Source organism: Zootoca vivipara, chromosome 8 (genome assembly GCF_965207765.1).
Source record: "Zootoca vivipara chromosome 8, rZooViv2.hap1.1, whole genome shotgun sequence".
NCBI lineage: Eukaryota > Metazoa > Chordata > Lepidosauria > Squamata > Lacertidae > Zootoca > Zootoca vivipara.
In genome coordinates, this window is record NC_142591.1 from 70,613,921 (window position 1) to 70,641,498 (window position 27,578).

Below are 27,578 nucleotides of genomic sequence, written 5' to 3' on the forward strand. Positions count from 1 at the left end.
CAGTTGAAAAATTAGTTCCTATGTTAGAGCCATAGAAATCTCCATTGTCCTCTGCCATAGAGGGTTGTGGTGTTCACGGTATCTTTGGAAAGGGAGAATCATATCTCATATAACATTTATAAATCCTGAAATAGCTACCAAACCGTCTATCTATAAAGGAAACATCACAGCCACACTAACATCATGGTAACAGATGGTGATATTATCATATTGAAAAGATATGTACTCATAAGCCCACCATTTATTTTATATTTCTGTTCCAAGGGGGCAAGGGTGATTATACAAAGAAATTCCACAGGTCCTTGAAGAACCTAGCATCTAATCATCGGCTATATAAAAGAGCTAGACACGTTTTAGAGTTTAAAAAAGAAAAGAAAAGGATGAACCTGAAATGCTCACAAACAAGCAAGGTGCAAGAATCTTTGTAGGAAAGCTAAATTGCTTCTGTGCCTCTATTTTTCCACCCCAGAGGGCCAAAATGTCTAATCACTAGGAGTAGAAGAGGCCAAGTCTATCCACATGTGCTCTGACCATTGTAATAATAGAAACATATGGTCATTATTTTGTTCTAATGAGAGAACATCTGGTCCAACATCAGGGAGTTTTTCTGTGCCATTTCATGCCCATATACCGACAGCAGACTAACAAACCCTTCCTGGCATGTTAATTTGGGCTGCAAAGATGCGTTCAAAATACTAGACTGCCACCGACATGTTCTACAAGCTTTGATTTTGCTGTTACCAGGTTTTCAAAACTAGGAGGGAAAAAGCAGATCTGTGACAGGATTTCCTCTGTAGTTCAGCTCTGACAAGTTTTGCTATTTTAAAATGTAGAAAACTGGAAACATCTTAAAGTGGTTTTAAATATACCATTGTATATTAGAGGCTCCCCAAATGATATTGATTTATTTGCTGTATAATATTTTGGTGGGTTGGGAATAAGCTTTTTAGGGTTACATGTGGGGATTTCCCCCTGTGAGCGAGGGTGGCCATCAAGAAAGAGTTTCTTTGATTTCGTTGCCATGATTGCTTGGATCACCATCACAATAAGAAAACGTCCTGGTGTAACTTGGGCTGAACTTTTATTGTTCAGTTGGAATGGGGGGCCAGTTAGGATGCTCCACCCCAAGATACTAATGGATTCCTGAATACCCTAAGAGATAAACCTGGTGGTCCTGATAAGGCACTCATCTTGCTGTGGAATGATGAGATGTAGGGGGCCACCGATACAAATCATCCTAAACTGTCAGTAAGCTGCCTGCCCTTGGTGGAGTCATACTCTCTCCACTTCATTTCTGGAAGCAGTCTCAGTAATTTACATTGGGTGGAAAGATGGAATACAAATTTAACAAAGAATACATCAGCACAATGGGGTGAGCCTCTTTGTGCACCTGTAATAAACAAGGTTGAATAACAAATTACTTCTGTGTACACCTCCAGGGGTCATAGATCTCTGCATTCATTAGGCGTGGACCCTTGATGTAAATCTTTAATTATTGCAAACAGATTTGCTTACAATAAAGCAATGGATTTCAAAGTACAGTGGTGCCTCGCAAGACTAATTTAATTAGTTCCGCGAGTCAATTCGTCTTGTGAAAAATTCGTCTTGTGAATCGCTGTTTCCCATAGGAATGCATTGAATTTTTTTTTTTTTGCCCATAGGAACGCATTAATTAAATTTCAATGCATTCCTATGGGAAACCGTGATTTGCAAGACAAATTTATCGCAAAACGAATCCGTCTTGCAAGTCGCCATCAGATCTCAAGACGCATTCGTCTTGCGAAAAATTCGTCTTACAGGGCATTCGTCTTGCGAGATACCACTGGAAAAGTTGTGGACTATTAACAACACACACACACACACACACACCACACTTTTGATACATTTGTATCTATATTCCAAGCATTTACTCTAAATTTTATTTATAAAAACCGAACAATCTATTCCAAAAGTCACCTCGTGCTAACTTCTTCCTAAGCATCTGCTTACTTGGCAAGTGTGCAAAGCACTGAACTGGTGAATGAACTACCTCCCGGCTGTGAGCTATGATCTGCTGGCATAACAATTGGCAACTCTTTCTTCTATAAACCTGAGATTTGAAGGTGATGCAAAAAGGCCTTTGTATTAAGCGCTCAGTATCGAAAAGATGCAATGTTGACATTGAACTTAAAGTGGGGGCAGGAGAGAATATATCACTGAAGTGTCTAATGTAGATAATACAGAAACATATAACACAATAAACTAATATCTTTGGGAAAATGGTATTCAAAAGTTTATTTTGTTTTATTGCCGGGACAGACACATGAGAAATGGCATTATGGCATTATGTCACCCCATAAATCAGGGGTCCCCAGACTTACCGGCGTTTGGCCGGTTCCCACCGCGCGATCGGCGCCGGAGGGCGGGGGAGGGCGGGGGAGCGCGCGCCTGTGCGGGCCGGCGGGCGGGGGAGTGTGCGCCCGTGCATATGCGCACAGGCGCTTACTGGCGTGTCGGCGCGTTTCCAGGGTGGGGAAAGCGCCGAAAATCCGTTGTGCGCATGCGTATGGGCCTCCCCCGACCCGGAAGTGCACCAGAAATGACCTCTTCCAGGTCGGGAGAGGCCCATACGCATGCGCACAAAGGATTTTCGGCACTTTTTTTCCGACCCGGAAGAGCGGGCGGCGGGGGTCGTCGCGGGCCAGATTGGCAGGCCAATTGGGCCGCATCTGGCCCCCGGGCCGTAGTCTGGGGACCCCTGCCATAAATGTTTGTGGATGCAGATATTTTCACTTGCAGTGTGGTGTAGAATAAGGTATTTGTGATGTTTTTGCAATGAAATTTATGCAGCAAGATTGTACAAAGCAGCCTAGATTGGAAACACGAAACAATAGCATTAGCTGGATAAAAAGGATAGCCCCACATCAAATGGTGAATTATTTTTCTTATAATTTTAGTAGAGGTAACTTAGGGAAATTAGAGTAGTCCTCCTCAACCAAGCCAGCAGCCCATCTAATTCAGCATCCTGTTCTCGCAATAACTAATCACAATCAAATAGTTTATTGTATTAACCAAAGGCCATAGTAATTTCAATAGAATTTGCCCAACTGCAAACCATAACATACAGTATACAACAACTACATAATACAAGGCACTACAGGTTTAAAGAAAGGGCGTTGGAGTTCATAAGTGTCATCTATCAACTCAAACCAAGCTTAACTTAGAATCATAGAATCATAGAATCATAGAGTTGGAAGAGACCACAAGGGCCATCCAGTCCAACCCCCTGCCAAGCAGGAAACACCATCAAAGCATTCCTGACAGATGGCTGTCAAGCCTCTGCTTAAAGACCTCCAAAGAAGAAGACTCCACCACACTCCTTGGCAGCAAATTCCACTGCCGAACAGCTCTTACTGTCAGGAATTTCTTCCTAATGTTTAGGTGGAATTTTCTTTCTTGTAGTTTGAATCCGTTGCTCCTTGTCCGCTTCTCTGGAGCAGCAGAAAACAACCTTTCTCCCTCCTCTATATGACATCCTTTTATATATTTGAACATGGTTATCATATCACCCCTTAACCTTCTCTTCTCCAGGCTAAACATACCCAGCTCCCTAAGCCGTTCCTCATAAGGCATCGTTTCCAGGCCTTTGATCATTTCCAGGCCTTTGACCATCACTTGTTGTGATATTGTCTATCTCTTATCTTTCTTGCAGCCAGGGCAAAAGGTGTTGCTTTAGGTGTAACAAATCTGCTTAGATTATATGCAATATTGTCTAGGGCAAAGACAGCCCCCATTAAAACCTAGGTATGGAACTTTGTGGCCCCTGAGTTGTATCCAAATCCAACAAAATAATTATGTGAGTAGAATGACTTATGATCACATACAAGAACTTGCCCGCCCCCGCACGGTCCTCCGATCTGCTCCAACCCTCTGAAGCAGATCTGGGTGGAGTGTGGGGATGTGCAAGGGATGAAGAGGGAGCGGAAGTTCTGTCACATGATTAGAAGTCATTTCGCTAACAGTGACTGTTGGCTTTCGTGTGCATGCACACTTCTTCAGATACCAAAACTCCAATTCTTCAGATTGGTATCTGAAGAAGTGTGCATGCACACGAAAGCTCATACCAAAATAAAAACTTAGTTGGTCTTTAAGGTGCTACTGAAGGAATTTTTTTATTTTACTTCGATCCAGACCAACACGGCTACCTACCTGTAACCAGTGACTGTTGGATTCAACCCTCTGACCCTGGCTACAATGTTGATAGCAAATCACAGCATTCCATTCTTCAATTTACTCCAGTTAACGGGCAAACTGCTGGAAGTCAGCTTAATGCCCCGGCACATGACACCCTGCAACACACACACACACACACACACACACACACACATACACACACAACCCCTTTGTTCAAATCCACAAACATCTGCCATATTTGGTTTGTCCCATTAGTTTGCAATTGGCCAACAAGCCCTGGTTATCACCCCTTTTGGACTTCTGTGGCCTAATTCTCAGTGAGCTAGTGAATCTGAATCTATCAAGCAGGTTGGATGGCAGTAGAAGGTTCACACAGGGGGGGGGGAAATGATTTCAAAGAGAAGGGTTGCAACCTAGCTAGTCTTCTATGTAGAGATAATCTTTATGTATGGAGTTTTATTCAATCACACAAGTCCCCCACCTGCAGCCTGATTTACGTAGTAAGCCTCTCTCTGGAATTTAACACATTTGTGTGAGCTACTGTAGCCCTATACTGCCTCCTGTTTTATTACCTGCACATCCGTTACCTCTCGTAACACAGCATTTTTATTCTAGTTCTCAACAGCAGCTTGATAGAATTCAGTGAAACAAACAGCCATGGACCACCATTCTGAAAAGATTTTCAGGCACACTGCCAGAAACAAAGCATTCTGCAGTTAATGAGCTTCGTAAGATAATAAAAAAGAGATAGCACTTCTTTATTGTTAAAACTAGTAACTTCTGCTGCTACTTTTAAGACCTACAAATGAGTTGTATGTATTGTGCTATGCTGTGGCAGACTATATCTTATTTTAATTAGATGGTGAGGACTTTGGTAAAGTATAAGAACTGTACTCCCAGCACCCTTTCTTACTGAGTTTTTATTTATTTCTTGGGTAAAGGTAAAGGGACCCCTGACCATTAGGTCCAGTCATGACCGACTCTGGGGTTGCGGCGCTCATCTCGTGTTATTGGCCAAGGGAGCCGGCATACAGCTTCCAGGTCATATGGCCAGCATGACAAAGCTGCTTCTGGTGAACCAGAGCAGCACACGGAAATGCTGTTTACCTTCCCGCTATAACGGTACCTATTTATCTACCTGTACTTTGACGTGCTTTCAAACTGCTAGGTTGGCAGGAGCTGGGACTGAGCAACGGGAGCTCACCCCGTCACAGGGATTCGAACCGCCGACCTTATGATCAGCAAGCCCTAGGCTCTGTAGTTTAACCCACAGGGCTACCTGTGTCCCTAACTAATTAACTAACCTATTAATATTAAACACTTTAGTGGAGCTCAAATAAATATATCTGGACAGTGAGGAGAGAGTGGTACAAGTGTAAAATAACAACAACAACAACAACAACAACAACAACAACAACAACAACATTTTATTTATACCCCACCCTCCCCAGTCAAAACCAGGCTTACAGCGGCTAAGACCAATAAAATTGCAATAAGACATAAAAGGGGAAAAAAAACCCAATTAATTAAAAAACAGATTAAAATACAATATTAAAATTTAAAATGCAGCCTCATTTTAAGTAGTCCATAAATCCAAACCATGAGGGAGGAAAACACAGGGGTTGGACCCAAAGGCCAGGCGGAACAGCTCTGTCTTGCAGGCCCTGCAGAAATATGACAAATCCCGCAGGGCCCTGGTCTCCTGTGAAAGAGCATTCCACCAAGTTGGGGCCAATACTGAAAAGTCCCTGGCCCTAGTTGAGGCCAATCTAGCCACCTTATGGCTCAGGATCTCCAGAATATTGTTGTTTGTGGACCTTAAGGTCCTCCGCAGGGCATACCAGGAGAGGCGGTCCCATAGGTATGAGGGTCCCAAGCCGCATAGGGCTTTAAAGGTCAAAACCAGCACCTTAAACCTGATCCTGTACTCCACCGGGAGCCAGTGCAGCTGGTAAAGCACTGGATGAATGTGATCCTGCGGCCAGGACCCCGTAAGGAGCCTCGCTGAGGCATTCTGCACCCACTGGAGTTTCATAGGCAGCCCCGCATAGAGTGAGTTACAATAATCAAGCCTGGAGGTGACCGTTGCATGGATACATAAAAAAGGAATGTAAGGTAAAAAGACATTTAAAAAGGACAACTGTAGACATCAGTGATCAGCAAAGAATTTGAAATAGCCACTTTAAAAGACAACCGAAATCTTGTCTTCAAGGTAGGGCTGAAATTAACAATGTGTATAGTACTCTCACTTGAGAGTGGGAAGAATGAAAGTGTTAAAGGCTTAAGAGTGGGGGGGGGATATGAAGCATCTTGGGGAAACATTTAGTGTTGTAGATTCTACCACCTGAATTTTGAAGTGGTACAGTCTCAGGTGAGTTGCAAGATACATTTTTTTATGTGAAAGTTTGGTTCATCCTTTGCTTACAACAGTCTCCAACTGGATTTATGTTGGGTTTTGTAGAATAACAATAAGAGAATGAAGTAAAACTGAATTCTAAAAAACTCTAAGGGTATTAATATATAGGAGTTTCCAATGCACCAGTCAACACACTTTATAGCAAAAATGTCATTGGTTTTCCAAGAGGCTCCTGGATAAAAGTATAATGTGGGAAAGAATTGTTGTTTATCAGCTTAACTTATTCCCTCCTGTGGATTGCTTCCCTTTACATGGCCCACAAGTCCACCGAATCTGCAGTCTGTGGAGAACAGGTATATTTGCTTATTAAAAAGCAAAGGTTACTGCTTTATGTTCTCAAAAAATGGGGGACAGCCACCACATCTTTACCCTAGGTATGTAAACTGATATATGTAAGACAACTTGGTTCTAGAATCATAGAATAGAATCACAGAATCATAGAGTTGGAAGAGACCACAAGGGCCATCTAGTCCAACCCCCTGCCAAGCAGGAAACACCATCAAAGCATTCCTGACAGATGGCTGTCAAGCCTCTGCTTAAAGACCTCCAAAGAAGGAGACTTCACCACACTCCTTGGCAGCAAATTCCACTGTTGAACAGCTCTTACTGTCAGGAAGTTCTTCTGATGTTCAGAACATAAATAAATCTACTATAATATGTTGTGCAGAACAGAGTCTTTTCTACAGAGAAATGAAGGGATTGTGGTAGCCAAACCATAGAAAACAAAGCCTGGACCCACTCCCCTTTTTACCCTCTCCATCTCAGAGCACCAGTGGTGGATTGGACCTCCATGATTGGGCCTCTTTCTCCAAGGGTGGACCTCCCTCTTGATTTATGGAGAAGTAGATCCACGCAGAGCCTAGGGCTTGCTGATCAGAAGGTCGGCGGTTCAAACTCCCGCGATGGGGTTAGTTCCCGTTGCTCGGTCCCAGCTCCTCCCAACCTAGCAGTTTGAAAGCATGTCAAAGTGCAAGTAGATAAATAGGTATCACTCCAAGTGGGAAGGTAAACAGTGTTTCTGTGTGCTGCTCTGGTTCACCAGAAGCGGCTTTGTCATGCTGGCCACATGACCTGGAAGCTGTACGCCGGCTCCCTCGGCCAATAACGCGAGATGAGCGCCGCAACCCCAGAGTTGGTAATGACTGGACCTAATGGTCAGGGGTCCTTTTACCCCCTTTACCTTTAGATCCACACAATCCCATGACTCCTCTCCTCTCAGAACCCTAAGGTTGCAGCCTTAAAGTGTTGATATGAATTTTGTAATAAATAAACACTGTTTAGAAGGTGCCAAACCAAAACAAATGAACAACCCTGACTAAAATATTCCTTTAAATGGTGCATGGGGTTTTTTAATTACCTGGGTGCTTCCGAAATAGTCACAGCCCTTGATGGAAGTGCAACTCAGAAAGCTGGGAGGGAAACACAAGACACAATATTCTCTTTCCCTTCTCTGATCATGAGATATGCATTCAAATGTTTGCAATTAATTCTGCTATGCATCTTCACTAACTGTTATGCTGAGAAGGAGCCTCTGTGGAGTTTGAAGAATCTAACTGAATATGTGGGTGGAAAAAAATACCAATTTGTTTTGTGATCTGTCAGATACCTGCTGGCTGGGGATACTGTTGCTTTCTTAGTCTCAGCAATGATAGTTTTTTTTCTCTTAGACTCAGCAATTGTCCTGATGTTGCTTTTTGTCTCAGAATTAGTACTGATGACCAGATGCACAAAACCTTGCATGAGCTCGGGGAGAAATATTGGTGCTGCGGGGCCAAATTATATGACCCAACCTTTTTCGGTGTTTGTGTGTGAGAGAATGTTGGTAATCATTTCAGAAAAAGGAACATATTGTCTATTTTCAGGGGTCGTGAAATTATCTTTAGGACACAAAGCAGCATAAGGTTTTCTTTTCTTAAAAAAAACACTAAAGTTTTTCTACCACTTAAAGCTGCAGCAGAACTTCAGTGATCAGTGCCATACCAGTGCCATTGACAGGCCCTGTCAATAAGGACTGGAACTTACATCACGGTGCAGATATATGTCAGCATAACATCCCATTGAAAACAATGGGAGAAAACTATGTGGGGTTTTTTGGTGGGGTTTTTTAAGTAGATAGGGTAGCCTCTCCTAGATACAGGCAGCCCCTACATGTGTCGGCAGAGTGCATTTAAGTGCCCCCTGTCCCCCGTTCTGCCCAGTTCCACTCCCATTCTGCTGTCTTCTGGGTCCAAAATGACCTGTGCATCAACAATAATGTGTCAGTTGGGCATGCCTAAAATTGGTTGCCGCCTGTATTCAAATGAGCTTTGGAAGGTTCACAGTTTCAGTCCCCTGGCCCAACAACAGGCTTGCTTTGTAAGGCTGCAATCCTTTATACGCACTTAGACCTCAAGGTTAGCCCCAGTAAACTCAATGGGACTGTAGAATTGTCCCCTCCAAGCACATAACAGGAGAATGGGTTGTTGTTGTTGTTGTTGTTTAAAAAAATAATTAAAAAATTAAAAGACCTAAGGAAATAGGCAAGTGCAGAAAGGCTGTAAAGTAGTCTCCAGGTGAGTCTCCCTGGGGGAGAACATTTCAAAGGCAAGACACCTCAGAAGGTGTGGCTATGCAGAGAAAGGTTCCCCCAAATCACTTCAATGAATAGGCAGGCTTATGTGAGAAACAAAACAAAACACAGCATTTCTTTCTTCTACACCCCAAGTATCTTCCAGCTTCACAGCTTCAAACATCAGACATGATCTCCATTCCATTCCATTTTTACCACTTTTAAAATAAGTTCCTGTCCTCATACTTGAGACTTGGCTACCTGAGAGGCAATAGGCTGCTGACTGGCCACGTCTCAAATGTCCCCCTGATGCTCCTCACATCCCTGACGTTGCTTTATTTTAGCACATCCTCCTTTCCCCTGTGATCTTACTGAACTGAAGAGGCACAACCCTCCCCTTCTCCAATATGTAATGCAACCTTAGGTTGGCCTACTGGTAAAGTTCACCCCCCCCCCACCAATATCATTCTGTTAGCATCCAGTTCAGTTGAGAGAACTTGTCTCTCATAATTTAAGCCTCTGAGACAACACCTTCCTGCCACTACAAGATAAATCTTCATGAATTTTGAAATGCAAAATGCATTTTAAAGCAAAAGTGACATTGCCAAAGTAACTGTGGAATGACATGGCTTTTAAACTGTCTGTAGATTCCACACTCAGTGAACACTCTAAGAGAGATAATGTGTGTTGACAACATTGTTTGGTTGCTTTTGCTCAGCTGGCAGAACAGATTTTGTGCTTGCTTTTTTTTTTTTGGACTTTGCAATAGTCAATTTTCTATGGACCATTCAGCAACAAATTGTTAGTGGCCTGTCACTGTTACTCCTTCTATAAAATTCTTTTTAATGTTACTTTCAAAATTGCTTAAAAATGCATGAGAAAATAGTTCAAATGTGAAAAAATGAGAGTGGCTGCAGATTTCATTATTATTATTATTAGGAAAACAGAAGTTCCTATGGGAAATGTCAAATATATCATGATCACCATCTAATAATAATAATAATAATAATAATAATAATAATAATAATAATAATAATTATATATACCCCGCCCATCTGGCTGGGTTTCCCCAGCCACTCTGGGCGGCTTCCAACAGAAGTATTAAAATACAATAATCTATAAAACATTAAAGCTTCCCTAAATAAGGCTGCCTTCAGATGTCCTCTAAAAGTCTGGTAGTTGTTTTTCTCTTTGACATCTGGTGGGTGTCATGGGTGGCTCTAGGAATTATTATTATTATTATTATTATTATTATTATTATTATTATTATTCAGTGGTTCCTATTGGAAATCTCTAGGGTGGCTCTAGGAATAGGTACTGAAGACAATATGACACATGTAGATGGAGTAAGAGATTGTCATGTTGAAATCAACCAGAAGTGAACATTGTCAACAAAACCAAATGGTTTAATGTCTAAAAATCATGCAAGAATACCAAAATTAAAAAAAAAGATTAAAAAAGAATACCAAAATGGCATGGAGACAGAAACTTAGACTTTAAATGGTCCATGCTCACATATGATATCATATTCAACCAATGGCACCCATTTTAGCATGCTGTCTGTGTAACAAAGCCATAAACAACCTTTAAACCACTAAACGGCCTCGGCCCAGTATACCTGAAGGAGTGTCTCCACCCTCATCATACTGCCCGGTCACTGAGGTCCAGCATCGAGGGCCTTCTGGCGGTTCCCTCAATGCGAGAAGCAAAGCTACAGGGAACGAGACAGAGGGCCTTTTCGGTAGTGGCGCCCGCCCTGTGGAATGCCCTCCCATCAGAGGTCAAAGAGATAAACAACTACCTGACATTTAGAAAACACCTGAAGGCAGCCCTGTTTAGGGAAGTTTTTAATTTGTGGCATTTTATTGTATTTTAATATTTGCTGGAAGCTGCCCAGAGTGGCTGGGGAGACTCAGCCAGATGGGCGGTGTACAAATAATATATTAGTAGTAGTAGTAGTAGTATTACAAAGTAGAATGGGGATACCGAGGATCAAGAATCCTCCGAATGCTCAACCAGGGTTAGTCATCTTCCAAAGCAGATTGTCAATCTGGCTTTGTGGATGAGGTTAGGGGTTAGTAAAGGTAAAGGGTAAAGGGACCCCTGACCATTTGGTCTAGTCATGACCGACTCTGGGGTTGCGGTGCTCATCTCACATTATTGGCCAAGGGAGCCAGCGTATAGCTTCCAGGTCATGTGGCCAGCATGACAAAGCCGCTTCTGGCAAACCGCAGCAGCACACAGCACACGTTTACCTTCCCTCAGAGCGATACCTATTTATCAAAGTGAGTTGGGCAGATAGAAAGGGGGGAAAGCTAAACATGTCATGTTGGCTCCCAGCCATGTTCCAGTGGCATAAAAGATATAAGTAAACTGTGTGTTAAGAGGGTAAACCCAAACACCTGTCAGAAACAAAATTATAAATAATGCCAGGTGCCCATCTCTGTCAGTTCAGGAGTATGCAAGTAGATAGGATTCAGGCCAAGATCAGCTGGTAAGCAGAGGACACAGGATCATTATTAAGCTACACCCCACCTCACAAAGGAGTGAGCTGAATACAGAGCCATCAAATCTTCTGCTAATTTTCATGGGCTTCCCCTTGCATGTTGTATTGCTAAACATCAATTACAACTAGTGAATCAGCAGAGAGAGAGAGAGAGAGAGAGAGAGAGAGAGAGAGAGAGAGAGAGAGAGAGATTTTTAAATTAAGCAACAGCATAGTAATTTTAATCAGTGGAGGACCACAGTGTTAAACAATTAGTGATCATTGCGCCCTTCTGCAGGATCAGTGGGAAAGTGTCAAAGATGATGAGTCCTCCATGTTTACAAAAGATTCTGCCTATAGCATGCTGTGTGCTTTTGTGAATCATTTATCTTCTATCTTAAACCCGTCATAGCATGAAATATTGAATCTGTGATTCTGCATGACAGAATAATGAAACATTGATACTACAAAATGCAACAAGAAGGTAAAAAACCAGGACGTATAACAAATCGATTGGAAACATAATTGGAAAAAAGTTATCTGGTGGAGTATGTAAGGGACGAAATTAATTGAAGGGAAAGAAAACCAAAGAGAGAGAGGAGGAAGTCAAGTGGGGGGAAATGAGGTGAAGGGAAAAAAAAAAACAACAACAATAAAGAATAGGAAGAAAAAAACAATGATTTGAGACACAAACAATTGGTATGAAAGAATATTTTATTTGACAAATGTTACAATTGGATACCTGTGGTACTTTTTCATTTTTTTTATTTTATTTTTTTTATTTATATATATGTTTGAAATAATTTTTTCTTCGTTTGTATGTGGCTTGGTATTGTATATAGCTGTAAAACCAATAAAAAGTATATTTAAAAAAAAAAAAAGAATGAAGTGATGTGATCAGAATGTAATAATCTTCTATTAATTGTGTTTGCATTTTGTAGCAGTTAGCATCAAAGGGGAAAACTTGGCAGCAGTTAATATGGAATAGACTTCCTGCTCTTTAACCCCAAGAATAGCTACAATAGTTTACCGTTATCAGTGGATCAGGTAAACTATGTTCTCTCTTCCCCCCCCCCCAAACCTCTGTTTTGCCACCACACAAATCATATAAATGTAATAAGTAAATAAACTGTAAACCACTAAAAAAAAAAAAAAATAATAATGAAACATTGAGAAAGGGCTACACTGCTGTGATTTTTTCAGAGTCAGCCATGAAAAGTTGAATACCTGAACGTAAAATTGCTTTTATTCCTACTCCATGAAACATTCGTTAGCCTAATAGTTAAATTATTATTATCTGTTTATGTTTTGTTTTGCATTTGATTTGTATATCATTGTTGCTGGTTTTTGAGTTGTGCTTTTACAAAACTGTAATTTATAAATGGTGTTAGCCACCCTGAGTGGCACTTTGAATATAAATGCTTTAATAAACACACAACTTGCTATTTATTAGGATTGTGTCTTTTAGACACAACCTTGAAGTGCTGACTTTTCAGTTTTGGAGGCCATGTTAAATAGCTTGTGACCCCACACAGCTTTAGAAATGCACACTTACAGTAAAGGCCACACTGGCTTGGAAAATAGAAATATAATACTAATTTACTGCATGACGGAGTCACATTTGAGTCCTTCTAGGTAGAAGCTAATTTAAGGTTGTGAAATAAGCCACAAACATGACAGTGAAAAGAGCTGCACCATTCTAAAATTTTACAGAATTATGGAGTTGGAAGAGATTTCAAGGATCACCTCCTCCAACATTCTGCAGTTTTTGCAGTGGAACAAAATTTTATAATGCCAGATACATATAATAGGTAGAAATATTTAGAAACCAAAATAAACAAACAAACTGTATTAATTTTCATAGATGTGGAGAAGGTGTTTGATAATGTGTCTTGGTTTTTTATGAAAAAGAACTTAGAAGTAATGGGTTTAGGCATATATTTTTTTGAGAAGTATAAAGGCAATCTATAAAGACCAAAATGTGAAGCTTATAGTAAATAATGGATTGACTGAGAGTTTTCAAATCACAAAGGGCACAAGACAGGGGTGCCCCCTGTCGCATCTACTGTTTATATCAGCACTTGAAGTGTTGTTACAAAGTATAAGAGAGACAGGAAAAAATACAGGAATTAAACGTGGAGTAAAAAAATAAATAAAGTGAAAGCTTTCGCTAATGATATAGTTTTAACACTACATGAACCACAAACCTCAATAGCGGAAGTGATAATTGTTATTAAAGAATTTGGCTCATTGGCAGGATTGAAAATTAATAAAAATAAAAATGATGGTGAAAAATATGAAGGCGGAACAATCAGATCAGTTACAGAGTGAAATGGGAATAACACTGGCAAATAAAATAAAGCTTCTCGGTGTCTGGCTGTCCCTGAAAAATACAAATTTATTTAAGGATAATTATACAATAATGTGGAAAGAAATAAAAACAAACTTGGAAATATGGAATAGATTGAAATTATCCTCCTGGGGAGGATAGCCGTGATCAAGATGAGTGTCCTACCTAAGATGCTCTTCCTATTCCAAACCATCCCGATTATTACTGGATCAGGCCAATTTGGAGAATGGCAGAAAACAATTTCTAGGTTTGTTTGGCAGGGAAAGAAACCTAGATTAAAATTCAAGCCACTGACAGATAAAAGGGAAAGGGGTGGCTTCTCATTGCCAGACCTCAAAATATATTATGAAGCGGCATGTATAACATGGCTGAAAGAATGGTTTAGATTAGACAATATGGATATATTGGATTTGGAGGGGTTTGGAAACAGATATGGGTAGCATGCATACCTTTGTTATGACAAGGCCAGAGTACATCGAGACTTTCTAAATCATATTATAAAAAGACCATTGTATGAGGTATGGGTGAGATACAAGTATTGGTTTGAAAGGAAAACACCATGGTGGCTGTCACCCCAGGAAGCTTTTTCAGTAAAAAATTAAATATGAACGGAGAATGGTTAACCTACAGAAACATGCTGGTGGAAGAAAATAACACAATTAAGATCAGGCCATATGAGGAATTAAAGGACAAGCTAACAAGCTGGATGGAGTACCATCAAATGAATGATATCTTTTTAAAAGATATAAAAGAGGTTTCGCACACACAAAATTAATACTAGAAATGACAGTATTACAAAACAATATAAACATTGTCTAAAATCTATGAGTTTTTATTCGAATGGCATACAAAAGATGAAGAAATTAAGGGTGTTATGACCAAATGGGCAATGGATGTAGGTCTTAATATTGAATATGAAAAATGGTCAAAATTCACGGCATGTACATCGTTAAAAGAAAATCTATTAAAAATGATGTATAGATGCTACCTCACTCCAACCAAACTAACAAGGATGTATAAAACAGGAAACAAAATTTGTTGGAAATGTGGGGTGAAAGAAGGTATTTTTTTCCCACATGTAGTGGTGAATACGTACTGGGAGATTATATACAATGAATTAAAGAAGATTCTTAGATACACATTCCAGAAAAAAACGGAAGCATTCTTGTTAGGAATGGTTGGAGAAGGTATTGACCAAAATTGATCAAAATTGATTAAAAACTGTTCCTATATGCTACAACTGAGGTGAGACTATTGCTAGCTCAGATGTGGAAACAACAAGTGCCAAAAATGGAAGATTGGCAACAGAAGGTATTGGAGTACACACAAATGGCTAAATTACCAGGGAAAAATTGACAACAGGGCGATGAAACATTTTAAAAAGAATGGGATAAATTTATGATATATATAGAAAAGAGTTGTTTGAAATAGAGAAAACAGTAGAATTGAATTAAACTTCATAATGTGCATATAAATACTTTTATTGGATTAACAGTAATAATGACAACATGAACTGCAAGGTAATTATAATAATTAAATGTATCTACAAATAGTAAGATAGACAACAAGATCTGTATATATAGAAGAGTTTATCTACTTACAAACAATTTATAGATAAGTCTGTAAACAAACAATAGTGTACAAAATGAACAAAGACAATGCGAATAATTTAAAAGCGACATAAAGAAGTCAGAAGAAGGAAGAAGGGAAGTCAGCTCGTATGAGCAACCTACAAACATACAATATAGTGTAATATATATGGGATGTATGAAGTTTGGAAAACCAATAATGATTATATTACACAAAAAGAAAAAGAACACACACACACACACACACACACACACACACACACACACTTTGTTAAAGTTGTTCCATATCAGATCTGTATTATGGGCCTGTGATCATATTCAGTTGGTCCTTTAAAAACCAATAAAACCCAAAGATTTTAATTGCTTGCTCTGTATGTGATACAGGCTAATTTTCTTCTTCCCTCTTCACCCCTTTCCCTGTTTTGTTGTGTCTTTTAGATTGTTGACCAGTTTGTATTGATCTCATGTGAGCCTGGGAGATTGGGGCAAAATGCTTTAAATAAATAAATTGGATCATATTTTTGCCTTATCTCTTCAAATTTGCATAGAGAATCTAATAGCTTCAGGCCCAAGGATAATATATAAATGGGAATATTTTCTACTGGCTAGCAGCAGCAAGAGTCCAATTCATAGCAACTCAGCAATGAGTGAAGTGGATCAGAAACCTTGAACAATTTAAGACCATCGTTAACTAACTTCGATCTTGTTGCCCTTTCCAGGTAACACCTAGCAAATCTTTTTAGTTAAACCTTGTAAGGCTGCCTAACCATAGTGTCAACACTGGTTTTGACATTTAAACATCTCCCCGTCCTCCCCTCTCATACAGCCTTAACACCGTTGCTATCCTCTGAATATTGTGTCAAATCCTACTGCTGAATTTGCCTAGTTGTCCTGATTTCACAAGAATGGCCTGTAATCTTAAACTTATTCTTGCAAAGGTTATGTGACTTCTGAGTAATCAAATAATGTTGATTTGAATGAACCTTACTCCCAGGAAAATGGATACTGTATAGGATTGTAGATGAAATATCATACATTATACTCATTTGCACATCTACTTAGATGTGCCCCACTATGTTCAGAAGGGCTCATTTCTGTACAGCATTGCAGTTTTTATTTCTTATATACATGTGGGGACTCTCAGTAGTCTATGACACAGTATAAAAAATGCCAGGAAAACTATTATGTGCCATCCATGATAAATAGGCTAAAAACATCTGTTCAAGAACCCATTAATTCCTGGCCTTTAATACATTAGCATGGTGGGGAGTTATAAATTATTGAAATAAATGTAAACATCTGTGCAGTAAATCATCAGTTCCAAAAGTGGTCTTTGGTACGTTAGCAATATCCAGAAATATAAATTATTTCAAGAAATATAAATGACCTCTCAGTCTGTGGCAAAACACAGCCATACATTTTACATCAATTCTGTGGCCAATGAAGCAGACAACAGTCTGAAACACAGCCATTTCAACCTATTTCAAAATGACTGCATGCCTGGCTGTAAGCCATAAACATCCTTATCATAAAAATTAGATGGATCTTCCTGTTCCTCAGCAGATGATTTCCTTCAATATATGGAAAACATATTTCACACACTCAATGAACTGTTCACCTAGCTGATGTCTTCCATACATTCCAAAGTGCATGACATATAAGCACTGCTACACTTCTTCAACATTAGGAAATATATGATGATATTCAAAATCTCATCAGCGCCCCTCTTAATGCCCCCTCTTAATGCCACCTTCTGTCCCTGTTACGACCCCATTATTCCCTCTTCTGGGTCCAAAAGGACCTGCGCATCAGCGATCTTATGTCATATGGACATGCCTAAAGTTGTTGCCACCTGTTTGCAATAATAAAGTTTAAGCAACCAATATAACATTTCTGAGTGAGGCAAACACCCACCAAGACATTTGTAATTAAAATAATTGGATAAACAGATCACAACATCTTTTATGAAAGCATTGCCATATTTTTCCCCAATATGCAGTTATTGATGCTAAACTGAGATTGCCGGATATAATAATTACAATGTCCGTGCATAGCTTGGAAAGCAATAATTGTAAAACTAACAAGTAAAACACAAATTAAAGACATATTACTCACCGAATTCCTTTGGGACAGCAATGGAGTAAATACAGTTATGTCCTATGCTGTAGTTCTTAGGGTAGTTTGGGGATAGAACTGTTCCTTCGGAGCCTGTAGAACGACTTCCACAAGGTGCTAGGAAGTAAAGATGCAATGTATTTTAACAATATGGTACTGAAGAAATAAAATAGGCAATGCATACCCTCCAACATTTCTCTGATGGAAATAGGGATGTCCCATTCCATAATGATAATTTTACTATTTATACCACACACATCTACTGAGTTGCCCCAGCCACTCTGGGCAACTTCCAGCACACACACACACACCATTAAATACCTCCATACCCTCCAACATTTCTCCAGTGAAAATAAGGACATCCTAAGGACAAGTGGGACATTCTGGGATCAAATCAGAAACCTGGACAGCTTCTCTAAATCAGGGGTGTTCCTGGAAAATAGGGTCCCTTGGAGGGTCTGGCAATGTAAATGTACTTTAGTCTGCATCTGTATTGAGATTGTTTTAAAATGTTGTTGTTTTATCTTTCGTATGGTTGTCACCCTGGACTCCTTTGGGAGGAAGAGCAGGATATAAATTTATTAAATACAAATACAAATGCTTAGCACAATTTTATTGCACTCCCCTCGCCCCCCGCTTTGCAAATGAATAAAACTTTATAATTGTTGCAATTCCACTGGTGCTGCTTCGTGGCTAAAACATGTTAATGGGAAAGAAAAATGGGGGGAAGGCATGACTCCAGATGCTTGGCCTAATATTTATTCCAGACCTGACGAAATAAATCCTCCCAAGGGGCATGTTTTAGCAGCAATTTTCACTAATTAATTCTCCTAGTGACTATAATGTCCCATAAAAAATCAGTGAGAATTGGTGGTAAAACATGTCCCAATGGAATAATTTGTTCCCTAGAATAAAAAGATCTAGTCCAGCATCTTGTTTTCATAGTGACCAACCAACTGCCCATGGGAAACGTACAAGCAGGGCATGAGTACAAGCAGGGCATGAGTACAAGGCCTGCAGGATTTGACATCTGTCCGCAGGGTCTGCAAAACGGAGCTGTTCCGCCTGGCCTTTGGCCTGGACTCAGTCAGACCCCTATGTTCTCCTCCCTTATGGTTTTGATATGAGGCTGCATTTTAAAATTTTAAAAAATTTAAATTTAAATTGTATTTTAACCTGTATTTTCACTAATTCTTTTTCTTTTTTTGTGTTTTGTTGTGGTTTTGTTGGTGTCAGCCGCCCTGAGCCTGGTTTTTGACTGGGGAGGGCGGGGTATAAATAATAATTATTATTATAATAATAATTACACTCAGGAACATACAGCTTTCACCTATGGGTAGAGTTACCCAAGGGTGGAGGAAGGAGGTGCAGTGGGGGCGGGCTGCCCCGGGTGTCACCACTGAGGGGGATGACACAATGCGCAGTGAGACTCACCACGGGGCCTGCAGCGCACCCGAGCCACTCGTCTCTCCTGGGAGTGAAGCAGTGGTTTGGGCGCCAGCAGCCTCCATGCTTCCCCAAATGGTCCGCCTGCTGCCTCCCCCACCAGCTGTAGGGTGGCTGAGTGGGAGGAGGCAAGCAGACTCATTCGAGGCCCCACGGAGCGCCCTGCCCTGGCTCGCCCAGCCCTGCGGGCGGCTGGCCCCACCCCTGGGCGCAGGGCACACACGCCGCCCCAGGTGCCCGATCGGCTTGCTCCGCCGCTGGATTCACCCACCATGAATTTGCTTAATCCTTGTTTGAAGTCATCCAAAGTTTGTGGGCATCAGAGCCAGTGTTTAAGTAAGCACTAAAGAAGTATTTATTTTATCTGTCCTGAATCTTCCATGGGTTCTAGTGCTTTGAGAGAGGAAGAAGAATCTTTATGTCCTTCTATTATGAATCTTATGTCAACCACCTGGATTTTTGCCTCCTCTTTAACAGGAAAAAAAGTGACTGGCCTTTTGGGGCAATCTTTTTACTGTGAAAACTTAAGCATATCAAAAAATACCTATACTGTGAACTTTCTCTCTCTCTCTCTATGTATATATAAAATATTTATATACTGCTATAAAATCAGAAACCATTAACTAGCTATTATGGAAAGATGTATTCTTAATTGCCTTCTGTGTCCCCCAAGACACTTTCAGAAGTGCAGCTGGCTCTACACAAGACAGTTGTGGGGCTTAGCTTATCAAATGCCCTCTAATTAATTGTACAAGATGCCAGCGAATTTATGCATATTAAATTTTATTCCACTATCTGTAATGCAAAATCCATTCAAAACTGTGATAATAATTATGTTTTTGCCAGAGCAAGAAAATTTGACAAAGACTAGCAGTTCTGAGAAACTAATCTATACAACAATTAGCATATCTGGTTGCAATAATCCCCAATGCTTGCGAGTCATGCACTGAGATTCTAAAACAAAAACCACAAATTAAAATAAAATGCCTGGGGGGGGGGAGGCAGAATTACCATGATTTCAGCTGCCACTTATGCTGAAAGAGGATAGGACTATACCAGCGAGAACTTTTTAATATTTTAATTTTGAAAACATTTTTGTCTCTCATATGTTGTTGTCTAGTCGTTTAGTCGTGTCCGACTCTTCATGACCCCATGGACCATAGCACACCAGGCACTCCTGTCTTGCACTGCCTCCCGCAGTTTGGTCAAACTCATGTTCGTAGCTTCAAGAACACTGTCCAACCATCTCGTCCTCTGTCGTCCCCTTCTCCTAGTGCCCTCCATCTTTCCCAACATCAGGGTCTTTTCCAAGGATTCTTCTCTTCTCATGAGGTGGCCAAAGTATTGGAGCCTCAGCTTCACGATCTGTCCTTCCAGTGAGCACTCAGGGCTGATTTCCTTCAGAATGGATAGGTTTGATCTTCTTGCAGTCCATGGGACTCTCAAGAGTCTCCTCCAGCACCATAATTCAAAAGCATCAATTCTTCGGCGATCAGCCTTCTCATGTATTTGTGTTAAAAATTGGCTGCTGAGCAACTGAGAAATGAGAAGCCACCACAACACGCACATCACACATAGCATCTCTTTAGGTTGTGCCCCAGCTTTGGGCAATAGATTTGAACGGCTTCGCCTCTCAAGACCAGTTGTTGCATGGATCATGTGGGCAACTCATATAATGCCCTACTTTTTGAGCTTCCTGTAGGTACCTGATTGATCTCTGAGAACAGAATACTAAATGAGTTAGGCCTTGGGGCTGATATACCAGGCTCTTTTTTGTGTTTGTATGGGTTGCCTGTGCTGTCATTTCCAAATCTGATGGTTTATCAGAACCATTTTTGGATATTTTATTGCTATACAACATTAGAACGATCAAGCACATTACATGTAGCAGGGCAATGTATTGTCACTTTAAAATCACAACAGAAGTCAATGGATTCACAGTTCAAATTCCGGTGTGTACAAGACTAAATATTGTATCTAATGCTAGTCATACTCAGAGCAGCAGACTATTAAAATTAGAGGAAATAATTAAGGTCCATTCATTTCAATGGTTCCCCTCTGAGTATGACTAATCTTAGATACAGCCCTAAGCTCTTGCATATCCCCCCCCAAAAAAAAACCCTAAACAAACATTGAATGAAAAGTTCTGGTTTAGCATTTAGTACATTCAAAGTGCTTTTCTTTGGCATATAAAATGAGGGAGAAAGTGTGGAAAGAAATATTTTTTTCACAAAAGCATTAATTCTCAAATGAGGTAAACCTTATATGTAAATTCTGTTCTATTTCTTGAACAAAACCTATCAGCAGTGAAACTAAGTGTCAAATTACATATGGAATTTGCAATAATGTTGAGCATTATTAAAGATTTAATTACATTATCTGGAGACTCAATCTCATCTGTAAGTATCCATTTCAAGTAAAATTGAGCTCAGAGGTATTTTAGCATAATGCTTATTTCACACAAGCTTATGCTATATCTAAGTATCACAGGAAAGTTCTGCCAATGTTAATGAGTCACAACATGTATAATATTACATTCTGTTACGATCTAAAGATGCAAATCAAATAATTGTAGCAGAATAACTTCACTGGTCACCTAATAGCACTATTCAGTCTGTCTCAAAATGCAATATATACGGTCATTTCTGTTAAAGAAGCAAAGATTAAAGGCACACTTCAAGAGATGAGAAGGGGTTGAGAACCAGACATACCTAGACATGCCGCTAAAATGTTGTTTTGTACTACATGAATAAGCCTAAAGGTAAAGGTACCCCTGACCATTAGGTCCAGTCGCGGATGACTCAGGGGTTGCGGCACTCATCTCGCTCTATAGGCCGAGGGAGCTAGCGTTTGTCCGCCGACAGCTTTCGGGTCATGTGGCCAACATGACTAAGCCCCTTCTGGTGAACCAGAGCAGTGCATGGAAACGCTGTTTACCTTCCCGCCGGAGCGTTGCCTATTTATCTACTTGTACTTGATGTGCTTTCGAATTGCTAGGTGGGCAGGAGCAGGGACCGAACAACGGGAGCTCACCCCATTGCGGGGATTCGAACTGCCAACCTTCTGATCGGCAAGTCCTAGGCTCTGTGGTTTAGACCACAGCGCCACCCGCGTCCCATGAATAAGCCTAGCCTTCTCCAATTTCCACTTTTAGTCGATGCTTGTCATTTCAACCAAACCAGGAATTGTGATTTAACACTAACTGGGTATACTTTCAAAACAAGCTGACTTCAAACCCAAAATGGCCAATGTAGCTTGGGCTGAAAAGCCTGCTAATGATTTAGTATGGGCACACTTGTCAATTCAACCTGTCACATATCTAAGGGAAGAGGTAAGATTTCCATTTCACACAAGACTATGAACATGTGGAAATAGTTGCTTGACTCACTGGCTCGTTTTCTTTCTACACCCCTACCGTATTGGGACCCGGGTGGCGCTGTGGTCTAAACCACAGAGCCTCTGGGGCTTGCTTGATCGGAAGGTCGGCGGTTCTAATCCACATCACGTTACTGAGCTCCCATTGTTCTGTCCCAGCTTTGGCCAGCCTAGCAGTTCAAAAGCACACTAGTGCAAGTAGATGAATAGGTACTGCTGTGGCGGGAAGGTAAACAGTGTTTCCGTGCACTCTGGCACTTGTCAGTGTCCCATTGCACCAGAAGCAGTTTAGCATGAGGACATGCTAGCCACATCACCCATAAATATGACTTTGGACAAATGCTGGCTCCCACAGCTTGAAAAGTGGTGAATGAGTGGTGCACCCCATAGTCGCCTTTGACTGCACTTAACTGTCCAGGGGTCCATTACTTTACACCCCTACTGTGTACTACTCTGTATGTGATATTCCATTATTTAACATGCAACAAACCTATAGAGATGGGTTTTCAAAAAGAAGAAAATGCCCCCCCTCCCCCATTCAATGGTGTCACCAATATGTGGAAGACACCCAACTCTATCTCTCCATTCCATCTGAATCGGGTATGGATGTGTAGGCCAGTATCTGGAGTCAGTAATGCGTTGGATGAGAGTCAACAAGCTGAGACTGAATCCTGAAAAGACAAAGGCAGTATTTGTAGATGGTTCACATGTTCTGCCAATGAGTGGACAGCCTGTTCCACTAGCAGGCGTTGCTTTTTCCTTGAAGGAGCAAGTGCTTAGCTTGAGGGTATTCCTTGCCCCAACAGGGACACTTTAGGCTCTGGGAAGCAAACTGAAAATATATACTCTTTATGAATTTATAGTGGAACATCTTGTGCTTGTGTGTCCCTCCCATGCAAGTTACAGGTAGGTAGCCGTGTTGGTCTGGCATAGCCGAAACAAAATAATTTTTTTTCCTTCTTCCAGTAGCACCTTAGAGACCAACTAAGTTTGTCATTGGTATGAGCTTTCGTGTGCATGCACACTTCTTCAGAGTAGTTTCCTGTTTTGTTTTTAAGGAGGAAATGTAAAAAGCTTTTGCTCTTGGTCTCAGGTAGGATGGTAATTATGATTTGGATCCTTCTCAGCATGAAATGGGGTTTTCCACAATACTGAGCAATAAAGTGCTATCTTGTAAACAACTGATATGTGTTACGTGAAAGGTAAATCTTAGGTAATATTGTTAGAAAGAAATGCACTTGTTGAAGTTGACAAAAATCATTACTTATTATCCTTTGTCCTACGAAAAGTTTAATCTGCACACCTTAATTATATTCTGCTTTTAAAAGCTATCATCAAATGCCAAATGGCTTAGTGTATTAGCCTGGTTAATCTTTGCATTCATTCATATGAGAGTGAGATTGTGGACTTGGTTCACATCCTGCAATTATTAGAGGGGCTTCAAGGACATTTGAAATAAGGATATTAGCCAAAGGCAAGTCACACTTAATATAGAGAGGCATTGGAGAAATGTATATAGCTTTCTTTCCTTCTTCCATTAGCTTAATTAAAAAAGAAGAAAGTAAAATTTTCTTGAATCTTGTTAAAAACGTATGTTAGGATAGGAAAATGAAGTAAAGACTGTTTGGGGTTATTGTACAGACATCAAATCCACAGAGTTACAATGTGTAGAGATGGGGAACCTGCTCTCCAAATACCGCTGAACAACAACTGTGGTTGTTGCTAATCTGGCCCATAACACACTTTCCCTCCAGGTCAAATCCTCCTGCCCATTACCTGACATCTATTCTGCCTTCATCAGATTGCCCTTGGAACAGTGATGGCCAAAGAAAAGAAAGAAAGACTATGTCCAGTTCTGGGCACCACAGTTTAAGAAGGCTATTGACAAGCTGGAACACATGCGGAGGAGGGTGATCAAGATGATAAAGGTTCTGGAAACCAAGACTTTTAAAGAATGCTTCAAGGAGTGAGTAGCTTGGAGAAAAGAAGAAGAAGAAGAAGAAGAAGAAGAAGAAGAAGAAGAAGAAGAAGAAGAAGAAGAAGAAGAAGAAGAAGAAGAAGAAGAAGAAGAAGAAGAAGACGACGACTTTGGATTTGATATCCCGCTTTATCACTACCCGTGGAGTCTCAAAGCGGCTAACAATCTCCTTTCCCCTCCTCCCCCACAACAGACCACCCTGTGAGGTGGGTGGGGCTGAGAGACTTCAGAGAAGTGTGACTAGCCCAAGGTCACCCAGCAGCTGCATGTGGAGGAGCGGAGACATGAACCCAGTTCCCCAGATTACGAGTCTACCACTCTTAACCACTACAGCACACTGGCTCTCTGAGAGGTGATACAATAGCCATCTTCAAATAACTGAACTGCTGTCTCATTTGAAATGGAGCAGGTTTGTTTTCCACTGTTCCAGAGTGTAGGACTCAAACCAATGTAGACTATAAAAGTATTCTTTCCCTCTCCCTTTCCAGGATTTCTCTCCAGATTACTTTTTTTTTAGCGGGGGGGGGGGATCTAGAGTATGTGTTCCTGACATTGTGCGATCAGGACAGATTAGGGATTCTGTTTACTGCCCACTTCACTGTCCAGCAGTCTCCCTGACCGAGAAGACAGAGCTGGTCTTGGAGGTCGTGTTGAGGACTCCCAAACTCTTGGTTTTGGGGTACTTTTGGGGTCCATGTCGAGGCGAATGGTTCTGGGGTGGCTCAGGACCTCATGGCTGCCATAATGACCATGGGGCTGTCCCAACAAGGCACTGTGACTAGCCCAACATATGTGGCAGGCCACACTCTAGACCTTGTTTTCTCAACCAGGCAGGAAAAGGATGACCTGAAAGTGGGGGGTATTGACATCGGTCCCTTATCATGGTCAGGTCATTTTCTGTTGAGATTTAGGCTTTCAGCATTTTTTCTCCTCTGCAGAGGTGAGGTGACCTATGAAGTTTCCAGATGTCTCTGGGGGATTTTCTGGCTGCTATGACTGGAGCTCCTGTTGAACATCTGAACAGCTCAAGCTGTTGACACAATCACCCTTGAGTGCCTTCTCCCACATCATGGAGCCTGCTCTGTGCCCTCATAAACCCAGAATTTAGGGCAAGAAACAAACTGGGAGATGGCTCAAACATGATTGTAGGAAATATATAGTCATATGCAAACAAACACTGTGTGCCTCCTCCACAAGAGGTCTGGAGGATGGCAACATGAGAACAGGCCTTTTCAGCAGAGGCTCCCCATTTCTGGAATGTTTTCCCATGGAGGTTCAGCTGGCACCTTCATTATACACCTTGAAGCACCAGACGAAAATGTTCCTCTTCAACCAGACCTTTGGCTGATTAATATCCTATATCCTTTTAAATGTGTTTTTTTTTCGGGGGGGGGGGGGGAGAGCCAAGGTTATTGTTTTGTTCTTGTTCTTGTTTTTATTATGCCTTTTGTGTTCTTATCTTGTGAACCACTCATAGAATAAAGGATGAAGGGTGGTATACAAATTTTTAAAATAAAATATACTATAGTCAATCCAACATGTGTGTGTGTGTGTGTGTGTGTGTGTGTGTGTGTGTGTGTGTATATATATATATATATATATATATATATATATATATATATACACAATCATCCTGAAAGCAGGAACATACAACTGTCCATTAGCAAAGCTGCTAGTGGAAATCCACTTTGACCAACACAAAGTACAGGAGTGGTTGGGTGGGTAAGCATTGACAAAGGAAAGTGAGAGCAGGCACAGGCCTCCTTTTAAATCTTGGGATCAGACCCCCAAAATGAAGTACTCTGAAGCACCAACCCCAATTGGCTCACAGGGTGGAGAGACCACCCACCCTACCCCTGCAGCTGTGCGATGCGTACCAAACACACACTGCCCACCGTTGCTCCCCAGTGTTATGCGGCCCCACAAATTGAGATTCACCAGTAAGTCGGGGGAACCAGAACTTATGAAAATTAATGTAAACATTAAATACTTCTTCCTCCAAATCAGGAATTAGATTCATCCCCCTAACTCCATGCCCCCAAACTCACCATGGCAGCTTGGTAAGGCTCTGTTCCATCCAGGTCTCCCATCATCTCCCATAATACAAGTGAGTGTAGAGTATCCTTGAAGAACATAACCAGCATCACAATAATATGTGACTGTTGACCCTAATTTATAATCCATTCCAAGCCTTGTGCCATTCATTATATTCCCAGGATCGAAGCAGGACTCACGCAGTTTGGCTGTAGTAAGATGAAGTATGCAGTTTTAGTTACAAGAATTTCTCTACCTACAAATACAAATCTGTCTTAATGTGTCTTTCCCCCATACTATCGCACCCGTGTGAGTTTCTCTAAACTATATAACTCTTAGTGATTTTGCTTGATGATCTTTGATAGTTTCACACACTTCATAAAACACAGTGCATTAACAATATTGTCTGACTATATCAGTAGTCCAATGAAACAGAACTAGACGTCATCTTTTTGCTAAAGTACAAATTATGATATCAATGGGGTATGCCAATGACTAAATGAACAAACTGATACAAATCGTGTGTGTGTAGGAATATAAAAAAGCAGCACAATCTTGAGTACTAGAGTGTCCAAAATTTGCAATACAGTTACATTCACTTACCTTTATACTCCAAGTGGAAACCCGTAAAACTAACTGATCCATCACTCCGAAAAGCCAAGTGCATAGAGTTGGAACTACTCTCTATCCTCTCAGGTAATTTGCTATCTTGAAAACTCCCAATTAGTGGACTATTGCTGTCTGGCCCATCATAGATATAAAGAAAGTCATAGTTTGGTTCTATACTGAAGCTGCAAAAGACAGAGGGAGAAATATGATAGATGGAACATGCCTTTTCCAGTAACATTATCCTAATATGTCCTGCTAACTGGTAAAACCAGCACATATAAGGAAGTGTTGCAATACTTTGGGGGTCAAATTTACTTCTTTTGGTGGAGGCAACTTCCAAGTTGCATCGTACCTTCTTGTATGATAGAATGCCTAATATTATAGGTAGTACATGCACATGTAAAACATTTTCTTACGGATTAATATAATTCCGTGCATCTTTTAAACATTGTGTTTGCCT

At 40.8% G+C, this 27,578-nt stretch overlaps 1 protein-coding gene across 3 annotated transcripts in view; it reads right to left on the reverse strand.

Moving 5' to 3' along the window:
* CSMD3 (CUB and Sushi multiple domains 3) overlaps positions 1 to 27,578 on the reverse strand; it is a 567,595-nt gene that overhangs the window by 119,788 nt on the left and 420,229 nt on the right. For all 3 annotated transcript variants that reach the window (XM_088675845.1, XM_088675844.1, XM_060277658.2), the window contains 3 exons: positions 27,113 to 27,300; positions 26,524 to 26,718; positions 17,677 to 17,793 (listed from right to left, as the gene is read on the reverse strand). In XM_088675845.1, coding sequence (XP_088531971.1) covers positions 17,677 to 17,793; positions 26,524 to 26,718; positions 27,113 to 27,300 — 500 coding nt within the window. The remainder of the gene's footprint in view (positions 1 to 17,676; positions 17,794 to 26,523; positions 26,719 to 27,112; positions 27,301 to 27,578) is intronic.